The sequence below is a fragment of the Prionailurus bengalensis genome, chromosome D1 (assembly GCF_016509475.1).
Source record: "Prionailurus bengalensis isolate Pbe53 chromosome D1, Fcat_Pben_1.1_paternal_pri, whole genome shotgun sequence".
NCBI classification, from domain to species: domain Eukaryota; kingdom Metazoa; phylum Chordata; class Mammalia; order Carnivora; family Felidae; genus Prionailurus; species Prionailurus bengalensis.
The window spans coordinates 108107447-108134318 of record NC_057346.1 but is presented as its reverse complement, the minus strand read 5'-3'; the positions used below and the strand labels follow the sequence as shown (position 1 = coordinate 108134318).

At 62.1% G+C, this 26872-nt stretch overlaps 5 protein-coding genes across 10 annotated transcripts; 1 reads left to right on the top strand and 4 right to left on the bottom strand.

The window, feature by feature from the left end:
• Positions 1-6: 6 nt before the first annotated feature.
• On the top strand, positions 7-948 carry TRMT112 (tRNA methyltransferase activator subunit 11-2). Its single transcript, XM_043581558.1, has 4 exons — positions 7-207; positions 291-392; positions 519-608; positions 692-948. Exons 1-4 carry the CDS (start codon positions 130-132, stop codon positions 797-799), a joined length of 378 nt encoding a protein of 125 aa, XP_043437493.1. The 5' UTR covers positions 7-129; the 3' UTR covers positions 800-948.
• Positions 896-10157, bottom strand: ESRRA (estrogen related receptor alpha). Of its 4 annotated transcripts, none has more exons than XM_043581555.1 (7): positions 10047-10157; positions 7289-7625; positions 3623-3739; positions 3347-3475; positions 2766-2933; positions 2397-2666; positions 896-1948 (listed from the first exon to the last, which is right to left on the bottom strand). In XM_043581555.1, exons 2-7 carry the CDS (start codon positions 7611-7613, stop codon positions 1689-1691), a joined length of 1269 nt encoding a protein of 422 aa, XP_043437490.1. In that variant the 5' UTR covers positions 7614-7625; positions 10047-10157; the 3' UTR covers positions 896-1688. The 4 variants fall into 4 exon arrangements, with proteins under 4 accessions (XP_043437490.1, XP_043437487.1, XP_043437488.1 ...); XM_043581552.1 differs by lacking the exon at positions 10047-10157 and adding an exon at positions 9132-9357; XM_043581553.1 differs by lacking the exon at positions 10047-10157 and adding an exon at positions 8118-8438.
• On the bottom strand, positions 10050-13071 carry CATSPERZ (catsper channel auxiliary subunit zeta). Its single transcript, XM_043581557.1, has 5 exons — positions 12905-13071; positions 12316-12658; positions 11323-11402; positions 11042-11108; positions 10050-10288 (listed from the first exon to the last, which is right to left on the bottom strand). The coding sequence occupies exons 1-5, from the start codon at positions 12923-12925 to the stop codon at positions 10179-10181; spliced, it is 621 nt and encodes a 206-aa protein (XP_043437492.1). The 5' UTR covers positions 12926-13071; the 3' UTR covers positions 10050-10178.
• A 326-nt stretch (positions 13072-13397) lies between these two features.
• Positions 13398-20344, bottom strand: KCNK4 (potassium two pore domain channel subfamily K member 4). Its single transcript, XM_043581556.1, has 6 exons — positions 19217-20344; positions 16177-16300; positions 15868-16028; positions 15483-15669; positions 14803-14942; positions 13398-14111 (listed from the first exon to the last, which is right to left on the bottom strand). Exons 1-6 carry the CDS (start codon positions 19595-19597, stop codon positions 13707-13709), a joined length of 1398 nt encoding a protein of 465 aa, XP_043437491.1. The 5' UTR covers positions 19598-20344; the 3' UTR covers positions 13398-13706.
• A 2257-nt stretch (positions 20345-22601) lies between these two features.
• GPR137 (G protein-coupled receptor 137) lies at positions 22602-26870 on the bottom strand. 3 transcript variants are annotated; one of them, XM_043581521.1, is made up of 8 exons: positions 26758-26870; positions 25238-25609; positions 25098-25147; positions 24142-24367; positions 23873-24022; positions 23619-23747; positions 23394-23512; positions 22602-23071 (listed from the first exon to the last, which is right to left on the bottom strand). In XM_043581521.1, exons 2-8 carry the CDS (start codon positions 25592-25594, stop codon positions 22912-22914), a joined length of 1191 nt encoding a protein of 396 aa, XP_043437456.1. In that variant the 5' UTR covers positions 25595-25609; positions 26758-26870; the 3' UTR covers positions 22602-22911. The 3 variants fall into 3 exon arrangements, with proteins under 3 accessions (XP_043437456.1, XP_043437457.1, XP_043437455.1); XM_043581522.1 differs by lacking the exon at positions 26758-26870 and having other exon boundaries at positions 23394-23485; positions 25238-26599; XM_043581520.1 differs by lacking the exon at positions 26758-26870 and having other exon boundaries at positions 25238-26597.
• Positions 26871-26872: the final 2 nt, after the last annotated feature.

The window sequence follows — 26872 nt, the reverse complement described above, 5'->3', positions numbered from 1 at the left end:
TCCGGCATTCCGTCACTTCCGCTCCTCCAAGCCGTCCAATAGGACAGAGACTGGAGCGGCCCCGGAAGTGATGCCACGGAGTTTCTAGCTTTTTCCGGTTCCGGCCTGGGGAGATTCCGTTTTGGCGACATGAAGCTGCTCACCCACAACCTGCTGAGCTCACATGTGCGGGGGGTGGGGCCCCGTGGCTTCCCTCTGCGCCTCCAGGTATCGGCCGGGGGCAGTCTCGCGCCCGTGTCCTGGGGGACCAGGATCCGGCCCCGGCCTCACAAAACCCCTCCGCCCCGCAGGCCACCGAGGTCCGTATCAACCCCGTGGAGTTCAACCCCGAGTTCGTGGCGCGTATGATACCCAAGGTGGAGTGGGCGGCGCTTCTGGAGGCGGCGGATACCGTGAGGACCCTTCCCCACGCCCGTGCTCGCCCTGAGTGGGAGGGTGGACGGGGTCGGTCTCACCGCAGGCCAGGTAGCCTGGCAAGGGTCGGCATGCCCAGAGGTGATTTAGGCCTTTGCCCACAGTTGCACCTGGTCGAGGTACCCAAAGAGCCGATTGAAGGGTATGAGCATGACGAGAAGTTTCTGAGGAAGATGCACCACGTGCTGCTGGAGGTGAGAACCTGCCCATCGCCCGTTTCCCCGGCCAATCAGGCCGATGCTTCAAGTGCTCAGCTCTGTGTCCCGCTTTCCCGCAGGTGGATGTGTTGGAGGGCACCCTGCAGTGCCCAGAGTCTGGACGTCTGTTTCCCATCAGTCGTGGGATCCCCAACATGCTGCTGAGCGATGAGGAAACTGAGACTTAATCGTGCGAGTCGCTAGTTTTTCATTCTGTAACTGTGTATATCTTAGTTCAAGGTCATGTGTATCCCCAACCCTTGAGCCAGTGATACGCAAAACAGTGTTCTTGAGCTCGATATATTTTTTTTTTCTCATTAAAGGTTCAAAACCAAAAGCGGTTTCTCTTTGCAGCAAATATACATTAAAATAGAGTCTCTGTACAGCCAAGGGCTCTGGGCCCTGGCTTGCCCTATGTCCCTGCACCTCCCTGGCCAAACCCAAAAATAAATATAGTGTTATTGCTCTGCAGGGCATAGTGGCAGTGCTCCCCCTACCCCCTGAGGAGGCCGGGTGGGAGCTGATGGGGGGGGGGGGGACCCTGGCCACCCCAGGGGTCCAGGGGCTGGAGCCTGCTTGGAGTTATTGCTTCAAGGGGGGGCAGTAATGCCCAATGCAAATGATGAGGAGAGGAGCGAAGGGGGCAGGGGCCTTTGCTCTCCAAAAACCCCTCTGCTCTGGAGAGAGGGTTGGATTAAGCAGCAGCAAAAGCATCACCCACTGGGAGACTGTGGCCTCCACTCCCTTCCCTCCCTGAGATCGGGCTTCTGCTCCCCCCCACATACGTCCCCTGCAGCCCCCTATGGCTTCCGCAAGGCCCCCTTAACACTCTGGGGGCACGTTATGGCTTGCAAGGGACAGCACTGTGCCCAGAGCCTGGACACACACGTTCCCAGCTTCTAAGACCCCCTGGGAGGGGGGAGGGGAGGGCGTAGGGCCTGCTCCCAGGGGCTGATGGTATTGCCCTGGCCCTGCCAGCAGGCTGTGGCTCTGCCCAGACCCCAGCTCTGCCCCCTTGGGGCTGACCCCATACTGGGCGGGTCCTGCCAGCACCCCCACCCATGCCCACCCCTTGCCTCAGTCCATCATGGCCTCGAGCATCTCCAAGAAGAGCTTGTGCATGGGCACCTTGCCCTCCAGCTTCACCCCATAGAAATGGGCCAGCACTTTGCCCGCTGTCTGGCGAAGGAGTGGTAATGTGAGCAGCAGCCTGCCTGCCCGCCGCCGCTCGGCACCCCCTCCGGGGCCCGCCCGGCCTGCTTCGTACTCCAGCAGGGCCTCGTGTAGAGCTTCTCGCAGCTGCTCCACGGCCTCGGCATCCTCGATGTGCACAGAGTCTGCAAGGAGAGAGGGGGACGAGGCTGACGTGGGCCAGCTCCAGAAAGGGCACAGCCGACACCTGCTTGGGCACCCTTGGATGGGGCCTGAGAAGCCAGGCACAGGTTCGAGTGGCTGGCTGGGGCACCAACTCCCTGCCCCTGCCCATGAGCCAGGGCCCACGCTTCCCCTCCCCCCCCCCCCCCCGCCCCAACTATGGCCACCTCTTGTCCTCCCCGCCTTCCCCTCCACTAAATCGTTCACCTTTCCACGTGCGGATGACACTAGAGCTCAAAACCCTACGTGCGGTTCCTGGGCCTGCCCTCGCCTTCTTCGTGACTTTGGACAAATCACCCTTCTCCCCTGAGCCCCAGTTTTCCTGGTCGGCAAGATGAGACCGGGCCACCATCAGAGCTGCAAGCTGGAAGGCCTTAGGGAGACCCCTGTCCCTGCCTACCCCGGACTCACCTGAATTGGCAAGGGCCAGGGCTTTCAGCAGGACATACTCCTCACGCTCCAGCCTCAGGGCCTGTAGTCGCCTCACCAGCTGCAGCAGGGCAGCCCCTAGTTCCCCCAAGCCCGCTGCTCGCGCTCCCTCTTCATCCAGGACCAGGTCCTCGGCGAAGGCCAGCTCATCCTGCAGTGGCAGCGAGCGCTGGGCCACGCCCAACACCAAGACCTCCATCCATACGCTCTGCAGCACTGACATCTGGTCAGACAGGGACAGTGACGAGAAGCCTGGAGGGTGGTGGGAAGCAGACCTGGCTGAGCAAGTTCATCAGAGCCAGGCGTGGCCTGGCCTACACAGGGAAGCCCCACATCGCCTGGCCCCTTTACCTGGGATGCTCTTGGCCCAGCTGATGGTGACCACGATCTCTCGGTCAAAGAGGTCACAGAGGGTAGCCACGGCCGGGAGGTGTCCGTCAGGGCCCGCTGGGTCAGGCATGGCATACAGCTTCTCAGGCTCAACCACCAGCAGATGGGACACCAGTGCATTTACTGGGGCTGCAGTGACAGTTGGAAGAGGCACTCGAATGCATCACCTTGCAGGCCCCTTCGGGGTCCAGCATCTTCCCAGAATTCCTTCCCCGATGGCCTTCTGAGGAGCCGCTGGCCAGCCACTCTTGGGACACCTGTCTCCAGGAAGGGCTCTCACTACTTCCCAGGGGAAAGCCAAGTCCACGGCCAAGTTCGGAGTGTGAGAAAAACCTGTCCCTGTGCCCAGCTGTGCGACTCAGGGACTGGTGAGAAAAAGGTATTTTCAAACACACGTCTTCAGGGAAATGGGAACAGACGAAGGGAAAATTGGGGTCCTGGTGCCCAAGATAACTACTGCTCTGGGGGGACTGACACCTAACGGGCCTCTCGTGTCCTGGCCCCACCCCAACCCTAGAGCTCCAAGGACCTCCAGCTCTCACCGGTTTTCCGAGGGCCTCCAGCTCCCGCCAGGGGTCCCGCAGGGAAGGAGCCCGGGAAGGGCAGTGGGTCCACCTCCGGCCGCCGCTTGTATTTCTGCCGCCCTCCCCGCACACGGTCCAGACGCACTCCTTGAATTGCAGGACAGCGCTGTGTCCACGGGACTGGGGGGGGGGTACTTGCTCTACAGAGCCCCCCCTGCCCAGTTGAGTCCACCAGAACTTCCCAGGCCTTGCCCACCCCAGCCCCAGGCACCCGGGCCCCTGCCCAGCGCTCACCCTCCTTGAGCATGCCCACCCGCAGGCACTTGGTGAAGCGACAGGCCTGGCAAGCCTTGCGTCTCCGCTTGGTGATCTCGCATTCGTTGGAGGCCGGACAGCTGTACTCGATGCTCCCTGCCAGAAAGAGGCAGAGCTCCAGTGGCGGCCTCCCAGGGCCCAGAAGACAGGAGAGCCCCGACTCCCCTCCCCCCCCACCCCCCCACCCCCCCCCGGGGCAAGCGCAGGTCTAGAGAGAGCAGGGGTGCCAGGAGCGGGGCAGTGAGGGGAACGGCACCCCCCCCCCCCCCGGGCCCCTTCCCTGGGCAAGGGAAGCCTGGGACCGGGGGAGCCAGGAGGCTGATCTCCACCCCGAGCTTCTTGTGAAGCTGCATCTCTGGGCCTTCCTGCCCTCAGCTGCTCTCATCTTACTCGGCCTAGAGGAGCATCTAATGCTGCGGATCGTGTCCTGCTCCTACAAACACGAACGCTTTTTGTCTGTGGCCTCTAGAACGCCACGTTCCTGGGGGCGCCTGGGTGGCTCAGTCGGCTGAGCGTCCAACTTCGGCTCAGGTCATGATCTCACGGTTGGTGAGTTCGAGCCCCGCGTCGGGGCTCTGTGCTGACAGCTCAGAGCCTGGAGCCTGCTTCGGATTCTGTCTCCTTCTCTCTCTGCCCCTCCCCGCTTGTGCTCTCGCTGTCTCTCAAAAGTAAATAAACGTAAAAAAAAAAAAAAAAATTTAGAACGCCACATTCCTGGTTTCTCTTCCGTTGGAGAACCCCAGGGCTGCCCTTGGACCCTGTCCCCCCTGACTCAGATCCCATAGTGAGCTCACCAGTCGTGCGCCTTCAAATGTCTATCTCCAGACCCGCGTGAACGCTAGATTTCTATTCTACTGCCTCCTCGACATCTTGTACGTCTAGAAGGCGTTGCAAACTTAACCTGTCCTCAAAGGAGCCCCGGACCCACCAGTCCCAACACCCACAGCTCCGTCTGTCCAGGTCCTCGGGCAGAAACCCAGAAGAACATCTCCTCTCACACCCAAACCGAACCGGTCAACAAAGCCGGGGCCAGCTTGACCTCCTCGTAGGTCCAGACGCTGACCCGTTCTGCCCGGGCACCCGCTTCTTATCCTCGACCCCAGTTTACCATCACCTCACCGCACCTCGTGCTGGTCGCCTCCTCTGTCCTTTTCTCCTTCAGCGAGTGTGGCCACGGGTGCCAGAGGCAACCCCTTAAACTCAAGTCAGATCCCGCCCCAACCTTGCTCAAAACCCTCTAAGTGATTTCCCTTCCGGGTTACAGCCCGAGCGAGGCCGATGAGGCCTACAGCCCCCCACCCCCCACCCCCCACCCCCTTGCTGTGAGCGTCAGGTGCCCTTCTGCAGGCTTCGGCTGCTTGTCCCTGCCTGACGGCTTCTCAGCAGCTCTCCGCACCAGCTACGCACGTACGCATCTTCGTTATCTGTCTTCCCGCTTCGGCGTCTGCTTCATGAGGGCCAAGATCGCCGAGCGCGAGAACAGGGCCTGGCTGTAGTGCAGGTCCTAACGACTGGCTGAATGAACGCGTGGTGGCCCTCCCGGCCCCACAGGGCTACCACGAGGCCTGAGTGACGCAGCCAGCCAACGCGCCCTTGGCCCGCGCATTCCTTCCCACGGTGTGCCTTCTCCTATGCCCCATATCCAGGCCTGCGTGCACAGCTCAAGACACCTCCTCAGGGAAGACCTCCAGGAGAGCCCCCAGCCCGGCCAGGTTCCTTGGCACACATCCTGCTCGTCCCCCTCCTGCACGCGCAATGGCTGTACTACGACACTTCTGTGCAGCTCACCATTTTCTCGCTCCCCTCTGCTAGAATGTAAGTGGCTTCAGGACAGGAGCGGTTCTGCCACCGTCCCAGCTAGGTCCCCACGCCTGAAACAGTGGCCGGGACAGCCAAGCGCAGGTCTGTGAGGAACAAGGGCTCTGGAGGCCCACCCTGACACTATCACTTACCGACCGTGTGACCTTGGGCAAGTCCCGTACCTAAGCCCTCAACCCCTCAGTTTTCCCAGCAATAAAACTGGGATAAAAACAGAACTTTCTACAAAGATGGCCGGTGAGAACTCAAGGGAATATCGGGGTAACACAGGCAGCATGGTTCACAGCGCCCACATGCTCAACAAGTGATTGCCATTGGGGCGCCTGGGTAGCTCAGTCAGTCAAGCATCTGACTTCGGCTCAGGTCCGTGAGTTCGAGCCCCGCGTCGGGCTCTGTGCTGACAGCTGAGAGCGCGGAGCCTGCTTCGGATTCTGTGTCTCCCTCCCTCTCTGCCCCTCCCCGCCTCACGCGCACGCTCTTTGTCTCTGTCTCGCAAACAGAAAAACATTAAAAATCAAAAAAAAAAAAAACCAAAAACAAAAAACAAAAAACTTGCTATTTACCGCTAGCGCTCAGTAAAGATTTGTCAACTGAGTCAACAGAGAGTGAAAGGTTCCAGGGTGGGTAGAACCTGTTAGTTCACTGACCTTCAGAACCAGAAGAGAGCACAAGTGGTTTTAGAGCAGTGGGTCTTGGCCAGATCAAAACCCACTGGAACGTCACAACCCACTGGGAGCCATCGGTCCGAAGTTCAGTTATAAGTCATAAGCAGAGGCAGCAGTCAGCGGCGGACCTAAATCGACCCAAGTTCCAATCCCGGTTCTGCCATTTTCTACCTGTGGGACTCGAACAAGGTTTTAAAAAGCTTCCTGGGCCTCCGCCACGGTCCCAGTGCTGGCACCTTATGGGTTGCCGGGGGAGTAACAGATCAGACGCATAGAGGGCACAGTGTCTGGCTTAGGGTAAGCCCTCAAGCAATGCTCCCCAAAAGTACACGTTATCTAAGCCCTGAAGTAACCGGTGATTTCCATAAAAATAGAAGTAACAAGGGGCGCCTGGGTGGCGCAGTCGGTTGAGCGTCCGACTTCAGCCGGGTCACGATCTCGCGGTCCGGGAGTTCGAGCCCCGCGTCAGGCTCTGGGCTGATGGCTGGAGCCTGTTTCCGATTCTGTGTCTCCCTCTCTCTCTGCCCCTCCCCCGTTCATGCTCTGTCTCTCTCTGTCCCCAAAATAAATAAACGTTGAAAAAAAAAAAAATAGAAGTAACAAGCACATCTCAAGTAATGCTTATTATGTCTCCATCATGCTCACTCATGTTTTGCTAGGTTTTCCCTGAGTGAGAAGAATTCAGCAAATACTGGCAGCAGGCCTATTTTACCTAAAAAGTCTTTTTAAAGTTAGGTGCCGAAGTATGACGTAGCCGCTCTCAGTTACCCATAAAAACCTGCCTCGTGCTGCTGCTGCTGCTTTGGGGAAATCCACCAAAGGGGAATGTTCTATGCTGCTGAGAGGTGAGCAGCTGGCAGAAGCTAGAACAACATTTTGGAGCGGGCAGAGTCTGCCTCAAATTCTTCAGAGCCACTGTGGAAGGTGCTAGGCCTACAGTACCCAGAAACCTAGGCGGCTTCCCGAGGCCTCTCTCACGTTCCACCTCCCATCCATCAACACATCCTGGTGGCTTTCACTTTTTAGCAAAACGGCATTCCCAGGAGGTAGGAGGAACCCGGGAACCCCAAGCTGTACCGCAGCTGTCTGGGGGCCCACTGCCACCCGTTGGGGGACGCTAGGCCCAGAGGGCAAAGGGCATAGGAGTGTGGTGGGGGCTCACCCTGGATGGTCCTCTTGAAGAAGGCTTTGCAGGCCTCACAGGATGCCACGCCATAGTGGTAGCCGGAGGCCACATCCCCACAGACCAGGCAGAGGCGTTTGGGCAGGGAGCTGAGCACCAGCTTCCCACCACCCTGCTCGCCAGGCCCAGCCCCCTCCCCATCCTCCTCTTCCTTGTGGCCTGGGAGGCAGCGGGTGGGAGCTGGGCCAGGGGCCAGGGCCACTGGGGGCTCGGTTTCGGTCTCCGAGGAACCCTTTGGGCTGTCGGGGCTGGCTGGCTCTGCCTTGATGTAGAGAGGCTCAATGCCCACCACCTGGCTGGACATGGCGCTGGTCACCTGCAGGAAGAGACCTGTCAGGTCACAGGGAGACACTGGGATGGGGGATGGAGACACCGTGCCACCCGGGTTGCCCAACCCCAGGCCTAGAGCCAGGCTTCCAGACTCACTGAGGGGGAGGGAAGGGGGGCAGAGTCCAAGGAAGGGCTGCCCTTGAAGACGCCCCCCCCAGCTGTTGCTATGGGAACAGAGTCTCCAAAGCCTCCAGGGCCTGTAACTGATGGCAAGGTCTCCCAGTTGGGATCCCGGAGGAGGCCTGGAAACTCCTTACTCCCACTCAGAGCCCGGAAGCGGGTTAACCTTAGTCCCCAGGCAATCTTCAACCCCTTCTGGAATCCCCAGCCAGTACCAAGGTACCTCTCAATTTTCACCAGATGTTGGGGACCTCGATGATCTCCCCCTCACCTGGGTGTCCTCCATTCAGAAGCGCAAACCAGGCACACAAGGGCAGTTGATGTGCTCACAAGTGTGGGTTCACACACTCCCACTCACCTGGGTTCTAGGTGTCTTCACATGCTCACACATGCTCACTCTCTGCGGGGCACTTCCCATGCCTCACCCATGGCCTTCCCCAAACCCCACCTCTCACTCGTGCTCCCATTAATCTTCACACACTCCCCCCAAAGTTCACACCCCATAAACAAAGTCACACTCAAGGCTCACAATCACCCCCCACACACAAACTCAGTCCCACTCACCATGCCCCCCACACTGACACACACTGGCATAGACTTGTGGGAACACACTCAGAGCCTTTCCACACCTGACACACAGCCCCTCCTGCCCAAGCATGCCAATCCCATGCCCACCGGCGGACGCGGCTCCACCTCCTTACACCCCACCCCACCCCCAACCCCCGGGAAGCACATTCACTCTTCCATTCCCGCTGCCGCAGAATCCTCCACCTCTGGGGCGCCCCGCCCCCCCCCAACCTGCGCACACCTACGGGAAGTTGCCTAAAGTTGCTTCGCCTCCCCTCCCCCTCCGCCCGCGGGGGACCTCTATCAGGTTATCAGGAAGTAAATGGGGAGCGCCAAGGAGGAGGAAGTTCTCCCCCGCCGGTGCGATGACCTTTGACCCAGAGAGGAGGGTGGCCCAAGGCCCCTTTGAGCGCCCCCACGTGGTCTTCAAAGCCCCTTCTCCAACAGAGAACCCTCCCTATCTTCCACCCCGGCCCGCCCCTGGGACTTCGACTTGCTCCAGGTGCCGGATTGAACCCTGCCCTGGGACTGGACCCGAGGCCCAAGCCTGACCCTGGCCAGGACCTGCACCCCGAGCCAGAACCGGCCCCTGTCCCGGGCCGACGCACTAAGACCTGAACGCCGGATCCCGCCCAGACCCTAACCCCGTCTGGCTGTCGACCCGGTCCCAACCGTGACCCGGGCTGGTCTTGGAGCCGGACCCGCCCGGAGCCCGCCCCCCCGCCCGCCTCCCAACCGCGCTCGCACATGGCCCCCGCGCCCCGCCCGTCCACCCCCCCAGCGGCGCTCCCCTCCGCCCCCGGACCTGGGGCTCCGGCAGGGCGGGCGGGCAGGCATGGGGGCCGAGCGGCCCGGAGCGCCGGGGTGAGCCTGGGGCCGCGAACGGCCCCTCCTCCGCCGCCTCCTCGGGCCGCACCGCCCCGCCGCGCCGCGTCCCCTCACTCGGCGGCGCCGCCGGCGGCTTGTAGGACACAAAAGGACATCGCGGCCGCTTCCTACTCTGCTTCCTCCAGCTGACAGCGGGGGTGGGGCCGGCCGTGCGCATGCAAAGCAGGGGGCGGGGCTCGGCGCCCTATGCTAATCAGACAAGTGGGGCAGGCAGCGCCTGCGTGCCCGGACCGGTCGAGGCGGAGCCGGCGAAGCCAGGGGGCGGGCCTTCATGAAGGTCCCGCCCACCGCCGCCGAGCCAGATTGGCGCACTCGGGGAGGCGGCCGCCAAGGGGGAGGGGCCAGAGGAGACTCGGCGAGGGGGTTGGAACCATGAGCGCTCTTACGTAACGAAGGAGGCGGAGCGCGCTGTGCGCGAGAGGAGTGGGCGAGGTGGCTCAGGGGCCGCAGTTGCGGGGCAAGGAGACTTACATATGTAAATGAGGCGGGAGGAACAGAGAGGTTAGTGTAACTGCATATGCATGAAGGGCGGAGCCTAGCGTGCCCATACTAGAGAGGCGCTGCCCCTCTCCCTTCTCCCCCTTCCCCCAAGATTACTCCATCGAGGCACTTGGACCGCAGATCCAATATCCCCACAAAGCCGCTGGACCCGGGGTGGGAGAAGCAGACATAAAACATGCAAGAACTCCTGGATTTCAAGTCCCGGGAAGGCGGAGCCAATAGGGCCTGGACAGAAGAACGCTCAAGGTCACTGCGGTGACCGAGTGAAGGTCACGGGGAAAGGCGGGGCCACGTGCGTCCGCCTCACGCGGGCAGCCACGCACTGACTCACCGATTGTGCACAAGAGTCTTTTATTTCTCTAGGACTCAAATTTCCACGTGGACGGGGTCAGGTTTGGGTCTGGGGACAGGACAAGGGCCCGGGGCTGGAGTCCGGCTGTCCCTCGAGCCCGAGGCGGTGCTCTCAGTACGCCAAGAGGTTCAGCCTCTTGCTCCGGCGCCTCTTGAGCCCTTCGATAGATCGCTGCAGCTGCTTGGTCAGGAAGTGGTCCCGGCCTATGGCTGACCGGTAGCCTGGAGGGCAGAGCTCCGCTTAGGGCAGTGAGCAGGGGGCATGGCCTCCCCAGCAGTGCGTGCCGCATGTGAGAATTGAGCAACCGCGGGTGATTTGGGGTGGCAGGAGCGCTTGGCGCTCGGGTGTGTGTTAATCTGGGAAACTTTGAATCTCCAAGGTGCTGGGCCCTGACGGTTTTCTTTCAAAAGGTCAAGTCATACACCTGCACTCCAAACAGATGGGGGGTGTGGAGGAGGATCAGAGTGTTGAGGTGGAGGGTGGATGAGGGCAAGGTTAGCGATGTTGCAGGCCTGAACTAGGACAGTGGTAGCCCGCAGCTTTGTGAACCCCTGCTGGGCCACCCACTCTAAGTGATTAGCCAGCAACCCCTCCGTTATTTCGGAAGCAGGGCAAACAAGGGAACTTTCACCCAAGGAATCCATTGTTCAGAGGTTCCTCACAGCACCAAGGGAGGGGGCCAAGACCCCACAAAGATTGTCATCCCCATTCGGCAGGGGGATGGAAACAGCTTTAGAAAAGCCACGTCAGCTAAAAAGGAGCTGCCCCGAGGCGGGAGCCCAGGCCTCATGCTCTCCCCACTGGGTGTCCCTGTGGCCAGTCCCCCGACTTTTTACTTATGGTGGGGCTCCTGGAACATCGGTGGGTGGTAAGGGAATCTGACAGGGTAGTCACATCCTGAACTCCCACTCCCAGAAGCCTGAGCCCTGCAAAATCCCCCAGGGTCTCTTGTGGGGTCTGAGGGAGGGGCTTACTCCGGAGGGCTTTGGTGAGGATTTCCAGAGCTTCATTCTCCATGAGTTCCATCAGAGGCAGTGGCAGCTGGAGAGGCAGCAAGAGGTTCAGATGTCCGAGGGACCCCGGCCCTGCCCAGAGCTGAAGTGCCCCACCTGCTTGCTCCCTCTAGCCCCAAGACCCCCAACTAACGTGCCTGCCCCACCACCCTACAAAACACCCTCACCCCTTCACCTCTGCCACCCCCACTCGCCCATCCCCCACTCCACTAAAACCCCTCATCTCCCTGGGTGCTGCTAACCCTGTTCTGCTGCTCCGCCCAGTAGGCTCGATGGGGTGTGTGCTTCAAGATATTGAGCGATGACTCTGAGGAAGACATTTCTGGGAGAAGAGAAAAGAGAGATCAGTCATCTCCGGACTGCTGGGTCTGCCCCGGAGCAGAGGAAATGTATGGGCAGGCATGTGATTGGCGGGGGGGGGGGGGGGGGGGGGCCTGCGGGGAGTGGCCTTCAGAGACCAGCCCCAGGTGCCACCTTATTGGAAAACAGTATGGGACAGTAATTTGCCACCCTGGGCTTTATTGTCCCCCTCACCAAGGTTCCAGTTCTGACTGCCCCATTGTGTGAGGCTTAGGAGCAGTGACTGAAACTTTCTGACTCTCAAGTTCTTCGTCTGTAAAATGGGGTAATAAGAATGGCCCCTCTATAGAGGTTGTGAAGTTTAAGGCCATCGTGCAAAGGAAGTCCAGTGCCTGGCACTCAATAAATGGCAGTTACTATATTGTTATCAGTTCCAATCCCCTGATGAAGGGGCCCGGAGGCTGGGGGGGGGGGGGGGGGGCAATCCCCAAACAGTGCCCAGGAAGGAGGTACTTAAAAATTGTAACCAATGACTGAGTGAATGAAAGATAGGCACGTCCTCAACGAGAGCAAATCCATACACAAGAAAATAACTTCCTCCTCTCAACTATCCCAATGATTCCATTAAAAGCAGGAGTCCTACCGCGCTGTCTCTGCGCCTTTTCGGGGGGGGGGGGGGGGCGGTGCTTGTCTCGGGCCTGGCGCGCCTGGGCCACAGGACCTTGTATGACGCCTTCCCAGTAGGGGGCGCTCCAAGCATGATTGATTTAAAGCGTGAAAGATGAGAGAGGGCGCCCCGCCCAGGAAGGGAATCCTGGAAACTTGGGTCCCATAGCTTCCCACCCGCCTCCCCTCCACTTTGTACCAGCAGATGCTGAGGTCCTGGCCAGCCCCCTGCCCTGTGGATACGCACAGCCTGGTGAGGCCACACTGACCGATCTCGGTCTTGGAATCGACGTCCCCCTCCTCTAAATGGCTTCCCAGGGAGCTTTCCTGACGGAGCTGCAGCTCCAACAAGGAGTGGTCCTCCAGCTCCTCCTGCTTGAAACCGTCCTGGTACTCTCCGTGATCCCAACCACCTTCCGAATCGCGGCGGACCTTCTCGTTGCGCCACCGGCGAGTCTTGCTGTGTGGGCTGCTGTCCTCCAGGTCGGAGTCCTCGCAGACATTGGGCAGAGGCACATTCAGCTTCGACTGCGACAGCGTGGCCCTGGTCCACAGATTCCGGATGTCGTTGTCTGGCCTGGACGTGTCTGAGCCACCGCTGCCCAAAGATGCCTGTGGGCCACATACAACGAGGGAAGCCAAGGGCAGCGGGGAGTGGGGAAGGAGAGGAAGAACAGGCTGGGCGACGGGGATCCTGAGCCCTACCAGGGCCACGACTCCGTGGAGTGGGTCAAGGCTCCGCTTTGGGCTCTTTGGGAGTTGCCCCGGGGCCAAGGCTGAGGGAGAGGAGAGCCGGGGACCCGAGCTGGACTCAGTCTGGGGGCTCGCGGGGTGTGGGGGCCCGGGAAGCGTTCTTACTCTGAAAGGCTTTTCCTCCATGGTTCTGCCCCCAACGGACCCAGTCGCCACAGGCCTCGGGGCAAGGAGGAGGGCGTCACGCTCCAGGAGCGGGGAGGGGCAGGGTCGCGTTCCCGAATGGCGCTGCGGGTCTCGCGAGGGAGAGTTCAATCTACAACCCCCACACTAGATGCCATTATCTCCTCCCCACCCACCCGCGCCCCCGCGCCCCCCACGTCTGTATTGAGCTTGGAGACGCACAGCCCGCCTTGGCACATTCTTAATCCGGACCCTCCTCGGTAGCCTCCCGGCAGAGACACGGGCCCAAGGGTGGCCCTTTCGGGTGCACGCGTGGCGGGAATGGGGGTGGGGGGGTGGGGGGGGGAGGAGGAGGGGTGGGGGGGGGGGAGGAGGAGGCCCGGCCTGGGGGTCGCAGGAGGCCTGGCTTGCCCCGGAGGCGGCCCGACGCAAGCTCTCCCACACCCACTCGCGTTCCCGGAGCGCGCACGCCCGCAGCGGTGCAAACTGTTTTCGTTTATTGATGCAGGCTTTGAGGCACAGTCGTGAGGTGTTGTGAGGGACGGGCCCAGCCGGGACAGCGAGACAGAAAGCCTTGGGGGGTCTGCAAATGAATGAAGTGAGGAGAGGGCCAGGAGCCGGGCGGGGGGGGGGGGGGGGGGGGGAGGGTGGCAGACAAGCAACCCGTAGCTTCCTCCCCAGGCCTCAGTCCGGTCGAAAGAGGCCTCTTTGGTCAAACAAGCAGAGCATGCCAGGGAGAGCTAGAACGAAGCCCTTTGAGAGGCCCGGGCCGGGGGTCCTGCCCCTACACCGGCACGCCTTTTTCCCGGGGACGCCCTGGGCCCCGCGGCCGCACGGGCTTCCGGGGAGGGTTAGGGGGGCGACGGCGACCCCGTGGCGCGCGGGGCAGCGCGCAGCCACGCTCGCTCTGGGTATCAGAGGACTCGTCGATGAAGGCCAGGTTCTCGCTGGGGTAATCCAGCGCGGAGGCGGTGGGCGGGGTGGGCGGGGACGGCGGGGTTGGCGGCTCGGCCTTCGCTGGGAGCGCAGGGGACAGGGGCCCGCCGGCGGGCTGCGCTGGGCACGGCGGTGGAGGCAGGAGTGGCCGCTCCTTCTCCAGCGGCGGTGGTGCCGTGGGCCCGACTCTCTGGGTCACCCGCGCCGTCACGGTGCCGGTCCAGCTGGCGGCCTGCGCCGTGAGGCCGCCCATCTGCGCGAGGAGTAAAGGGAGTCCTCGACCGACCGCGGGTCCTCTACCGCCTCGGCAACCCCGGGAACCTGACCCGTCGTCAATCAGGCACTGCCCCTCTTTTCCTCCTGGTCCTCCTGCCTCAGCCCTCCCAAACGAGAAAAAAAGGCTCATCAACCCAGCTACCCACTCTCCTCTCCTCCATCGGAACCTAAGAGCCCTCTTCTCCAGGAGCTTTTCTAGAAAGCCCCAGCTTTATTTCAGCCATCCTTCCGGTGCCCCCCAGAGACCTTTGCGTCTCTTATCCGGCTCCTCCGCCGGCTCAGCCAGTAAGGTGACACAATACCGGTCGCCCAGTTAAATGTGAATTTGGATAAACGACAAAGTAAATGTTGCTATGTGTATATCCCTCCCATGCAATATTTGGGACACGCCTATTGTTATGTATGTGAAATTTACATTTAACTGGGCTTCCTGCTTTTTGTTTTGCTTTGGTTTGTTTCTAAATCTGGCAACCCTATCCAAGAGAGCAGAGATGGAGTCACCAGCAAACCGGCCCAAGTTTAACCCTCTGTCCCTGGGCCGGGCGCACTCAGTCCCTGCCTTGAGAAGCCCACGCTCTGGAAGGAAGGCCAACGGGTCGGCCCGCTGCTAGGGTACAGCGCTTCAGCGCCACGGCGCAAGCGCAGCGCAGACCCAGGGGCGCGCCTACCTCTGCCCGAGTGCGCCGGGACACTACTCGAAGCCAGTTCCCGATGGTGGTGAGTACTGAGGCGAAGTAGGCCAGGCCGAGCAGGATCCAGAACCACACCAGCGGCTGGTAGGCTGCAGAGTTCTGGTTGGGACTGGCGCCTGGGATACCACCGGGGAGGCCAGAAAGATGTTGATTGTGGGGCCAGCGTTAAGCCTGTGAGCTGCTGGCTCACTGCCCCTCTTCCCAGCTCAGGGAGAGGATCCGCCCTCCCCAGGGCCATGGGTATGCGCTAGAGCGTGTGAATGCATGCACGCTGAGTGCACGTGGCTTGGAGGTGTGCCAGGTAAGATTATGCAAGGGAGTGTGCTCGCGTGCAAAAGTGTAAACGTCGGTGAGGAGTGCACATATATAATATAAGTGTGACGCGTGTGAGGGGTGCGCTTAACATATGTGTGAGCATGCGTGGGGTGCGGGCATGCAAGAATGTAAGGGCATATGAGGTGTTGCATAGGTGCACAAATGTGAAGGTACATTCCGTGAGTGCGGGGAGGGATCGGAGCGAGCGCCTGTGAGCTCACATACACCACATGGAATTTGGAGGGAGAAGCGAGACTGCAGTCCCCCCCCCTCCCCCCCACCCCCACCCCGGGCATCAATTAAGTGGCTAGGGAAGTGCAGCGCAAGAAAGGTGGCCTCACCGGCCACATAGTCCCCGAAGCCCACCGTGGTGAGCGTCACTACGACGAAGTAGATGGCCTCCAGCTTGCTCCAGCCCTCCACGTAGCAGAACACGAACGTGGGCGTGAGGACAAAGAGCAGGCAGCCAATCAACAGGAAGAGCACCGCGGATAGTATTCGCACCAGCTCCGGTGGCACGTGCCACTTCTGCAGGGAGGAGCAACGGCCCAGAGCCAAGAAGTCGCCAAAACCTCCGCCGTCGCGCCCCACCCCGGCTCCTCCTCGAGCCCGTGCGCGAGGCTCTCGCGATCTCAGAGGCCCGCGCGCTCCCGGTGCCCGGTTGGGGACGTAGGGCAGGGTAACCCCAGCGTAACGCAAGGGCGCGCAGGGCGAGGAGCAGCTCACCAGGAAGATGGCTTCGATGTGACCGATGCCGCGGCGCAGAGAGGAGCCCAGCCGGTCCCCGACCCCTGCCAGCAGGATCCCGAACAACGGGATCCCCACCAGCGCGTAAAAGATGCAGAAGAGCCGCCCGGCATCTGTGCGCAGGGCCGCGTTGCCATAGCCTGGGCAGAGGGAGCGTGCAGGAGGTCGAGGGGCTGCCTGGCACCCACCTTCCTCCCTCTGCATTTTCCCCCTTGAGAAAGCCCAGCGGCCCCCTTGCCCCCCGCCTCCCCCCTCCCCCCACTCCACATGCTCAGTCCCCTCCCCCACCGATGGTGGTGATGATGGTGCCTGAGAAAAAGAAGGCGCTGCCCAGGTCCCAGGCTGAGTGGTTGCTGTTACTGGTTGAGTTGGTGTCAGGGTCCGCACCCCCTCCCAGGGCATCAGCCACCTCCTGCAGGACAAGGCGCAGAAGGAGGAACCTCAGTCCTTCCCTACTGTCCTGGGCAACCCCCTGGCCCTCCAGTCTCCAGAGTGGTTTCCTCCCTACCCCTCCCAGCTCTCCCCTTCCCCCTGGTCTTCCTGAGGCCAGTCCCTCAGAGGAGACCTTGCAGATTGGGGGCCCAATTTTGTTTGGCCTCCACCTTGTTTTAGAAGCATTTTAGTCTTCTGTCCCTTAATTTCACAGCAAACGATTGCAAATTTACAGTGGTCAGGAGCACAGATCCGGGCGCAGTCAGCCTGGGTTTAAATCTTGACCTCAGGCAAGTTAACACTGTGCCTGTTTCTGCCCCTGTCGAGTGGGGATGATGGCAATAGCACCTACCTCAGAGGGTTGTGAAGAGTTAAAGCACTCGCAACAAATTAAGCCCTGTGTATTTGTTAACTCAGTCCCCAGTGGTGATCATGCCCAGTGATGTCCAGCTTTCCACATAGCCCACCATTCCCATCTCTGCTATGGAAGCTGAGTTTGAGTTCCTTGCCTTAGAAAATCTGATGGAAGTCAGGGGCCCTTCCCCCAGGAGGGTTCGGATGCCATCAGATTTTGCATCCAATATTTGAAGGTTCGTGGACACACAAGCCCCCGCCCACCCTGCTGAAGTCCAAGCCAAACCCTGTGCTACCTAGTTGGTCCTCCATAGATATGATTAGATTAATGAAGTGGCCATGTGTCTGTCCCTCCTGCCACCTTGTAGGTCCCTCCAAGGCAGAGTCCGTATTTTGAGAGTATCTGCCTTAAGTGACGGAGGAGCTCTTACCGAAGGAGCACAGAGCCACCGCACAGGGCCATGGAGATCATAAAGCACATTCTTTCTCTCTGACTGCAATCCTCATTAGCAAGACCCATTCCAAATTCATCTTCTTAAGGCGACTGCCCCAAATCCTCCGTAGCTCCCTGCTGTCTTAGCATAGCATCCAAACTCCCAGCCCAGCATTCAAGTCCCTGTTCCCAACCTCCTTTTGTTCCACTCTTCTCTCCTGGGGCTCCCATTGGAAACCCAAGCTGCCGTGACTTTACCCCCAGATTTTGAGATGATCCCATTTCCTGTCATAACAATTTTTAAATGAAGCCAAGAAGTGAAATGTATGATTAAAGTGATTTGATTTTTATTTTGCAAGACTTTTCCAATAAATTCACTACTTAGGGGGAAAAAAATCCTTTGTCATCCTGTGTGTTCTAATTTTTGCTTCCAGTGACGAGGCATCTGCTAAACCCAAGCTCTGCAAAACACTCTGAGCTTTCCAGCTTCCCCGCCTTTGCCCATGCTGTTCCTCTGCCGGTAGGTCCCTGGCAACCCAATCGCACGTCTCTAAATCCTGCGCCTCTCACCTGCCTCCCTCCCGTCAGTTTCCAGCTCCTCCCCAAGGCCCCTGGCTTCCCCCTCAAAGCCCCCAGCACCTAGCCAGGGCCCGGCACACAACAGGTGTTTAACAGAGAAGGGAGCAAGGAAAGTTCCCTTTCCATTGAATCCTACAGTAACCTGTCCCTGGATCTGTCCCCTCGTCCCGAAGTGACATCCTCTCTGGTATAGCCTGTACCTGCACCTGTTCCACCCCCTATGCATTTCCCTGGTCACCCTATGGTGTAGAGCACAGCACCTAGCAGCCAGTAGGTGCATAATTGCTGCCTCCCTAATTGTGGAAGAGAAAGCAGCTGTCGCCCACACTTCTAATTTCTGCCATTCCTTTTCTCCTTTTTTTATCCAGGGAAAAAGCATTTCCACGGTGGAGAAAAAATAGGTCAGATTCCCTCCCTCCCTTCCTCTGCCCTGTGGTCTGGCCAGACACATTCTCCTGCCCGGGCCTCTCTGAGCCTTCCTCTGCATTCTGGAAGTGTCAGAGAGGACGTCAGGCCGCCTGTGTCCCGGCCCCACCCTGCCCCTCATCTCGGCTCCTGGTCCTGCCACCTTGGGAATCAGCTGGAACACGGAGGCCTCCGTGCGTGCGGATGGCTCCTCCCTCCGAAAGAACAGGCGGAGAAAGAGGGGGACTCTTCAGTAAAGTAATAAACATTAATTTATTAACGTGAAACCTTGGAGGTTTTACATGACGTTGCTCAGAAATCAGAGGAAGCGACCAAGGTGCTTGCCTGACGGTACCCCCAGCAGGCTGAAGCCCGGCGCTGTTAGTCACTGAACCCAAAGCTGACCCCACCCCTGCCTTGCCCCTTCCTCCAGCCTTCTCATCATAAGCCCGTGCGCTGGCGGTGAAGGGGTGCCTAACCTGGCATCCCTGGCGGCAAGCTTAGGGGATCCCGGAACCCTCTGAAATCACCCGGACGTGTTTACATGTGCATTTTTCCAGGGGTTAGGGGGCGTGTTCAGTGTTCTTGGGTGTCTCCAAGGCATCGGTGACTCCAAAGCAGTAGAGAAACCAGTGTGGCGTGGCCAGGTTTAGGAGACAAAAATACTGCACAGGGCGTATTTATGTTTAAAAACTATTCGCTGCTTAGTGGCTAAAATTCACAAGTATTCACAGGCGCCCTGGGTTTCATCTGGCAACCCTGAGCCGGTGAGGTAGGCCTGTGAAAATGTGACATATCTCACGGGCTCCAGCCATTTATTCATTTCTTCCTTCACTCGTTCCTTCACGCAACGACCGTCAGTCACACCGAAGAAGACAGTCCAGGGGCTCAGTCCAATGCCAGGCACGGCCAGACAAATCAATGCCCCCATGGCCGCGGTACTGAAAACCCAGAGAGCCGGATCGCAGCCTCTGGCCTGCGCCCCTCAGCGGCACCCTACCGTCAGGGGGGTGCCGGTCTGGAAGCAGCAACCCAGCGCGGGGCCCCACTGGCATGCAGCTAGTTTCGGGGGGGAGGGGGGGGATCACAGGTGACTGCTGAAGGGGTTCCTGCCCACCCACGCACCTTGATGAAGAGCCCCAGGTCCTGGTCGCTCACACATGGATGGGCCCTCAGGAACTTCTCTCGGACCTCCCCCAGCTCCCTCTGGGCCTGCTGCTCGTGGGGCTGCTCCAGGGCCTGGAACACCAGGGCGCCGGATACCAAGTAGAGTAGGACCAGGGCCAGCAACGCCAGTAGGGTGGTGCTGCGCATGGCGCGCCCAGGGGCCCGGTTGACTCCACTGCCCGCCTGGGGAGGCCGGGCAGGGGGCTCCTGGGGAGCTGTGGTCACTGTGGGTAGAACCGGGGAGGCCGGGATCAATAACCTGGGCTGCCACCCCCACACCCTCCTCTTCCAACCCCCACACACCCAAAGGCCCTCGGAGTCCCCAGTCCTACTGCCCATAGGTGTCCTATCTTCACGTCCCTCTGCCGGGACACTTGGGACCGGGGCACACCCAGTCCCCCCACCGCTGTCCTCCCCCTTACCTCCATTGCCCGGCCCTCAGCCCCTGCCCAGGGACTCCAGGACATGAGAAGGGAAGAGGGCACCGGGAAGGGAAAGGAAGGAGAGTGGAAGGGGGAAAGAGAGACTGAGCCTGCTGAGCGAGAGGCTGGACGAGCGAGAAAACACCGGGGGCCTGGAGGGGGCGTGAGGCAGCGGCTTCAGCGTAGGAGGCTGAGGGGGCGCGGAGGCGCGCGAAGAGAAGGCTGGAGAGGCCGGACCGCGCAGGGCGGGGACGGGGATGGCGGGTCCCGGCTCCTCCGCTGCGGCTGCGGCAGCATCTTCGCGCTTCTCTCCCCCCCTCCCGCCTCTCCCCGCTCCGCGGGGACCCGCTGGGCCGGACGGGTGGCCTCCAGGGTCTCCCAGCGCCCCGCCGGGCTTTCGAGGAACCCAGGGGCGGGTCCCGGTCGCTGCGCAGAGCCGAGGCAGGGCGGACGGGTGGGGGGCGGGGGAAGGGTGCTCGGTTCCGGGAAGGAACAGGGCGGGAGCGATAAGGGCCGAACCCGGGCAGCATCCTCCGGGACAGCTGTCAGCCCCCGGGACAGCGGGTGGCGGCGCCCACGCGCACACAGGCGGGCACAAAGACCCGCGCGCCCACGCTCCTCCCTGCGGCTCCCGCCCGCCCGGCTGCGCGGGCCGCACGCACACGCTCCACCGGCACGCTCCCCAGCCTCACGGGCACACCCGGACCCCCAGGGGCGTGCGCGCCAGGCCGAGGCACCCCAGAGGTCCACGCGCACGTGTGCACACACTCCCGTGCACACACCCAGGCCGTCGGGCCACCGCGCAGCGCTCGCCACCCAGACACGCTGCACCCCCGCGGTTCGCTCCCACCGCCTCCCGAGTGTTCCACGCTGACGCCTGGGAGCGTGCGGGCGGCAGCACGCGCGGCCGCACGACTCCCGGAGGCGCCCACGCGAGGGAGGTGCGCGCCCCGCCCGGCCCGGCCCTCCCCCCACCCTGCGCACCCCTGCCGGGGAGTCCCGTCCGCGCCCCCGCTCCCGTCCCGCACCCCCTCCCGCGCCAGCCCCGCACTCACTGTCGGCCCCGCTGCGGCTGCGGCTGCGGCTGCGGCTGCGGCCCGGGCTCCCGCGCGGCCTCGCCGGTGCCGGCTGGGCCGCGGAGGCGGCGGCGGCGGCAGGGGCGGAGCGGGCGGCCGCCGGGGCTGGGACCCCCCCCCCCTCCCGCCGCCAGAAGCCCCCCTCCTTCCAAGTTTAACCCCTCCGGCGCCGCGCCTCCCTCCGTGCCGCGCCCTTGCCGCCGGCGCCGGGCCCTGCAGCACCTTACCTGCGGCCGCCCAGCCCCCCAATTCCGGCGGATCTCGGCAGGTGACGGGCCGAGGAGCCCGAGACGGGCCGCCGCTGGGTCCGACCTGGAGTCTCAGACCGGAGTCCTGGTACTGCCCCGCCGGCCATCCAGTGTGGCCAGCGGCACGGCCCCAGCCTGGACATCTGCCGGCCCACCTCTCCGGACAGGCACCACGCTAACCTCCCAGCGTCTCCCAGCCCCATTATGGCCCTCATCTCCCCGCCCCTGGGGACAGCCTGGCCCTTGGGCTCAGCGCTCCTGAGGGAGGCGGCCCCGCGGGACAAAGGGGTGGGCGATCCACTGAAACAACCTGGAATTGGCTGAGGGAGGACTGGGACCCGGTTCTGGAAAGTCATGCTGGGGCACCTCCTGTCCCTCCTCATCCCTTGGTCCTCACCTCGGTGGCTAGTGCCAGGACTCCCCCCTTCCTCCCCCGCCCCTCGCAGCCTGAACACCCAGGGTTCAGCCAGGTCTTGGAACTGCTCCCCTCTCGGTTCTCACCCACTTCTTTGCAAACCCGGATCTCTCTCTCCCCAAATCCTCTAGCCTGGGGTCCTCAGCCCTCACAGTGGGTGGTTTTGAGCCTGGGCTCTAAGGCTGACCACCCCCTACCAGGAGAGGGCGCAGCGGGTTACTACGTTCTCAAGAGCCTCCCAGTCCCTACTTACGGAAAAGGGATGATTAATTATCACCTCGGAGTGCTGTTCTGAGCATTAAAGAGGTATTTGTAAATGCTCAAAACAGAGGCTGGCACACACAATAAAGTGCCCTACAAATGTTAGTTTCCTTTCAACAAAAAGGGACTGTTCAGCTTCGAGCTGACTGGGAGCCTCAGATGCCCTCTCTGGAGGCCCTGAAGATCTGATGCCCAGGATAATCCCAAGTGAAGTTTCCAGACAGGAGCAGTACTAGGCCCCCGGGAACTACGAGGAGGTGTGATGACCAGGTACGTGGACAGGAGAGAGACCCTCTGATAAAGGAGCCCCAGCCATAGGGCAGATGACAGATAGGCCAAGACTGTGGCAGCAGAAAGCAGTGACTGCGGTATCAGGGGCAGCCAGAGAAGGAGCCCCCAGGGCCACCAGGCAGACTATGTGGGGGCGGCCCAACTATCTGGCCACTTCCACACCTGATAGGGAGGTGGGGGCTCCTCAGTCCCAGGCCAGGTCCTTCCCTGGCCCTGAATGCCACATTGGGCGGGATGACAGGGAAACGGGGTTTCCAGAAATCCTAATGCAGCAAGGGTAACCGGCACAAGAGACACACGGTCATCGTCCTGCAGGACCCAGGAGGGGGGACACGGCTCCCTGACCTGGAGACGAAAGACTTCATAAAGGAGAGGACACTTGAAGCAGGTTTTGAGGAAAGAGTAGAAATCGTTCAAGTGAGGAAGAGACCGGAGAGGGAACACGCTCTCCGGGCCTCCTTTCCCCTTGGACCGCAGGCTCCTGCCTCTCCCTGCCCACCAGCCTAGGGGGTTAAGTGACCCCTGCCCAGCCCAGCCGCTCCCTCGGAGGGCCGGGGTCCGATCAGCCTTCGACCGAAGACGCGGTGGTGCAAGGAACACGAAGCAGACAACTGACAGACCGTGAACGGATGAGGGGCACAGACACTGTTTATTGAGCGGCAGGTGCAGGAGAGGTAGCTGGCTCCAGTGTAGAAGCAGAGGCGGCAGGTCATGCCAAGGTGCTGTAGGGCATCTGGCAGCCAGGGCCATGCCCCCCATCCTAGGGGACAGCACAAGCTCACTACGACAAGAGTAGCAAGGAGCTGGCCAGGGGAAGAGGCGGCCACAGCCTCCCATGATCCCGGGCAAGAAGCGGCAGGTGAACTTGGCACGGGGGGGTGGCGGGGCCTGGGATGGGAGGACCGGGGTCTGGGTGTTCTGGGGGGAGGACAGAAGGGGATCACGTCTGCGGGGTGGAGTAGAGACTGTGGTGGTGGCCACCTGGTCCCAGCACCTGGGAGAAGAGCAGAGGAGTGGTCCGTGTCTGGCTGCCCCCGCACCAGGCTGGCTCCCGCCCGATGGCGCCATACCAGCTGCCGGAGCCTAGGCTGCCTGACATGCTGCAGGCAGAAAAACAAGGGTCAGTCCCAAGGCAGTGACCGGGGCCACACTCACAGCAGCTGGGGGAGGGAGAGAGGCTCAGAACAGGGCCCGGTGCCCCAGCTTTCCAGCGCCCAGGGCCCGAACCCTCTGGACTGCGGCAAGCTGCATCTCGGGGTGGGAGGTGGAAGCCAGAGGGGACCTTACCTAGTACAGACAGGAAATGGGGGCCATGGCGGGGGTGGGGTCAAGGGAAAAGTGGCAAGACCAGGCTCTAGGTCCCCACGGTTCAGCAGGGCAGGCGGGCAGGCCGGAGGACCTGAGGGAGGCCGGGGCTCCTACCTGGTGCTCTCGCTCCGGCCACGCTCCCAGGAGCAGCCCTCATCCTCACAGTGCCCAGCCCGGTCGAAGAAGTAGGAACGGGAGCCAAAGACCTGCCCATTGAGGATGCGGCTGGTGCTCTGGGGGAGGAAGCCGCCATCATGCTTTCTCCCGCCCCACCGCTGGCTTCCCGCCAGACCCCAGCCCAGGGATTCCCGGTGTCCACCCCTCGCCACTGGCCCTCACCAGGTCCTGCGGGGGCCGGTGCACCCGGAAGAAGCCCACCAGCAGGGTGGTGGGCAGCAACTCCCACACAAAGAGGATGAGGCCAAACACCAGGTAGCCTTTGTTCCCCAGGTCGTTCACCAGGTCCGCCTAGGAAGGCAGGGGGTTGTGTCAATCCGCGGTCGTGCTGGCGGGGGCACCCGGACAGAGCCGAGGCCAATGGGGGGCCGAGAGCCACGGCTACTAAGGAGGCAGCAGACGAGCCGAACGCCCACCTGGTCAGAGACGTTGTACCAGTCATAATCGAAGGCATCCAGCCGGCTCCGGGGGGCCAAGGCCAGGGCTGCCAGGTTGTAGCAGGCCCGGCTGGCATAGAGCAGGACCATGGCGCCACCCATCGCAGCCGCCTGGCACACACTGGTCCCCTGGCACAGATGACAAGAGGGGACCCTCAGGGAAGGGAGGCTCCAGTCTCCTCCCCACCCTGAAGACCACTGCACGAAGACCCCGAAGGGCACCCGGGTATCGGGGCTTGGGGCCCTACCTTGGCCTCCAGGTAGATGCTGGTGGAGGGTGCCCGCCGGGCGACAAGGCAGAGGCAGGCGGCAAGAGACAGCGCGCAGATGACAAAGAGGGAGTCGCTCACCAGGACTCGCACCAGCAGGAGGGCCCAGGGCTGTGCCCGGCGCCGGCGGGACAGCACAGCACACAGCACATTCACCAGCAGAAAGAGCAGCGAGGCCCCCACGAAGGCCCCCCGGACGGCCAGCCTGCGGCCCACAGCACAGTCAGCCCCAGGCAACCGTCCCTAGCGCTCACTGACCACCCGAACTCCCCCAGGAGACCCTAGTTGACGCCAGGGTCAGAACCAATCCAGGCCGACGCTGTCTGCACCCCGGCTCTCCGGTTTTACAGAAGGGGAAACCGAGGCCCAGTGAGGTCAGGTATGGCTGACACCTATGACACAGTGCACTGAGCACGGGACTGAGAGTCGAATGTAAGCCCTGACTCTGCCTTCCGCCGCATCTATGACCTTGAACGTGTGGCTTTACCTTGCTGGGCCTCAGTTCCCTCATCTCTCAGATGGGGATAATAACAGCCTCACGGGTAGGTCGTAAAAAACGTTTGTGAAAGCTCTCCCTCCCTAAACCGTAAGACGTTATACAAATGACAGGCTTATCACCGCCAGCCAAGGTCACCCAGAAGTGGCAGTCCGGGGCTTGCAAGGGCTGGAGCCTCCAGCCCTTCTTCCATCACGGAAGACACTGGGACCCCCTCCCCTCACGCTGCCATCACCGTTTCCATGATGGTTGCCCTTCACGGGTGCAATGCCTTTGCCGGGCCGTCTGCCGCAGGTGCCTAACTTTTCCAAGCCCTTCCACAAACACCTCCTAACTTGTCCTCGCCTCAGCACTGCACAGGAGGGGGGCAAGAAATGGACACCAGCCTGGTCCCTAACCCCTGGCCTGGCGGGTGTGCCCACGTGTCCCATGTACTTACAAGCCTCGGCTCATCTCCGGCCGGCGCTTGGCCTTGGCCTTGAACACAACCTGGGAGCAGAGATGCCCATCATTCCTTCGGGCCCTGGGGGCTGGCCACCCCACGGCCCCCCCCCTCCCCCCACCCGTTATCATGGTTACCTGGGCAAAGTAGAGGTTCATAAGCGTCAGCGTGAAGAACTGTAGGCAGACAGGGCAGCAGTAGAGAAGCCAAAAGGGCAGGGGTCCCAGGCGGTTGGCTCGGGGGGTATCTCGGAAGTAGAAGGAAAAGAGGGTGGTGCGCAAGGCAGCCCAGAGCAAACAGAGTGCCAGGAACACCGTCTGATAGCTGAGGCGCTTGTGCCCATATAGAAGCACCAGCCAGAGTTGGGCATAGACGGAAAAGAAGAGTAGGGCGTACAGGGTGGTGTAGGCCGCAGTCAGCCCCAGGGTCACGGCGGGAGGCAGCGCAGGCACCAGCCCGGCAGCAGGCACCAGGCCAGACAGGTTACTCTCCATGTCCGGAAGGGAGGCCTGAATCCCAGAGAACGAGATGGAGGGGCTGGCAGGGGGCCAGGGAAATAAATATGGAGGGGTGGGAGTTGCAGGGTGCAGCGACAGAGACGGGGAGCTCAGGAGGAAAGAAGCTGCGACTGGCCAGGCCCGTCCTCCTCAACAGAGGGACCCTGCCCTTGCAGCGGGGCACAGGCAGCCTGGGGCCTGGGCCCCTCACTCTGGGGCGTGGAAGGACAGTCCCTCGCGAGGGCAGAGGCGGGAGGTGGGCAGGGTCTCCTCCCTGGGCCAGTCCCAGAGCGGGGTGAGGGGGTGCAGAGGCTGAAGGACAGGGGTCCCTGGCCTTGGTCGTTCGAGTCGTCTCGGCAGGAGGGGGAGAGCCGAGAGATACCCTTCGGCCGAGGGCAGCGGCCGCTGCGGGTGGGGCGCTCACCCCCCAGCTCTCCCCCTCCCCAAACTGGGGGTCTCTCTCCCCTCCAATAATCCGGATTGGGGACGGCCTCTGCCTTCTGTCCTCGGAATTCCGACGCTGCCCCCACCCCACCCCCCACTTCATCCACTCTCCAGCCTCGGGGGGCGGGAGGAGGCCGACGCCGGGTCCTCGGGACGCCGCCGGGGGAGCCGGCTCTGGTCGCTGGGACCCGGGGCTCCGGCTCCCCAGCTCCCCGGCTCCCGCTGCTCCGCCCCCTCCTGCGCCTGCGCCTGCGCGGGCGCCGTTGGCTACGCTAATCGCGCAGGGTCTGGCCCCACCAGCTCCGCAGCTGCGCGCCGAGTCGCGCCGCGCCCGGCGCGGAGCCGTTCGAGAATTGGCGCGAGCTGCGCCGCCGGCGGGCGCCCGGGGTTACTAGAGGCAGCGGGAGGCCGAGACGCTGGGGCGAAAGCGCAACCGGCGGGCGCGCGGGTGGGCCGTGCCCAGGGACGGCGGGCCTTGTTTGTTTGGGGGGCCGCCAGTTCCCATGCTTGTCTTGCCCATCCTCAAACCGAGATCGCGCCAGTCGGCCGGGGCGGGGGGGGCGGTAACGACTTCCCCTCACCGGCTCTCGGAAGGAAACTTCCGCCCACAGCCAAGATGGCCCCCGGGCCCCGCCCCCGGGCTTAACCCGCAGGGCCCCGCAGTCCCCCGGAGGCGCGCCCGCCCCACGCCCTGGCCGGCCGCGGTTCCCGCTCACCTGGCCGGCTGCCCTCCCGGCGCGAAGCCCCCGCGGGTCCTACGGTCACCCACAACGGGGCCCCCTCTCCTGCGCCGGGGCAGTCATCCTGCCGGGGAGGAGGCTCCCTCGCTTA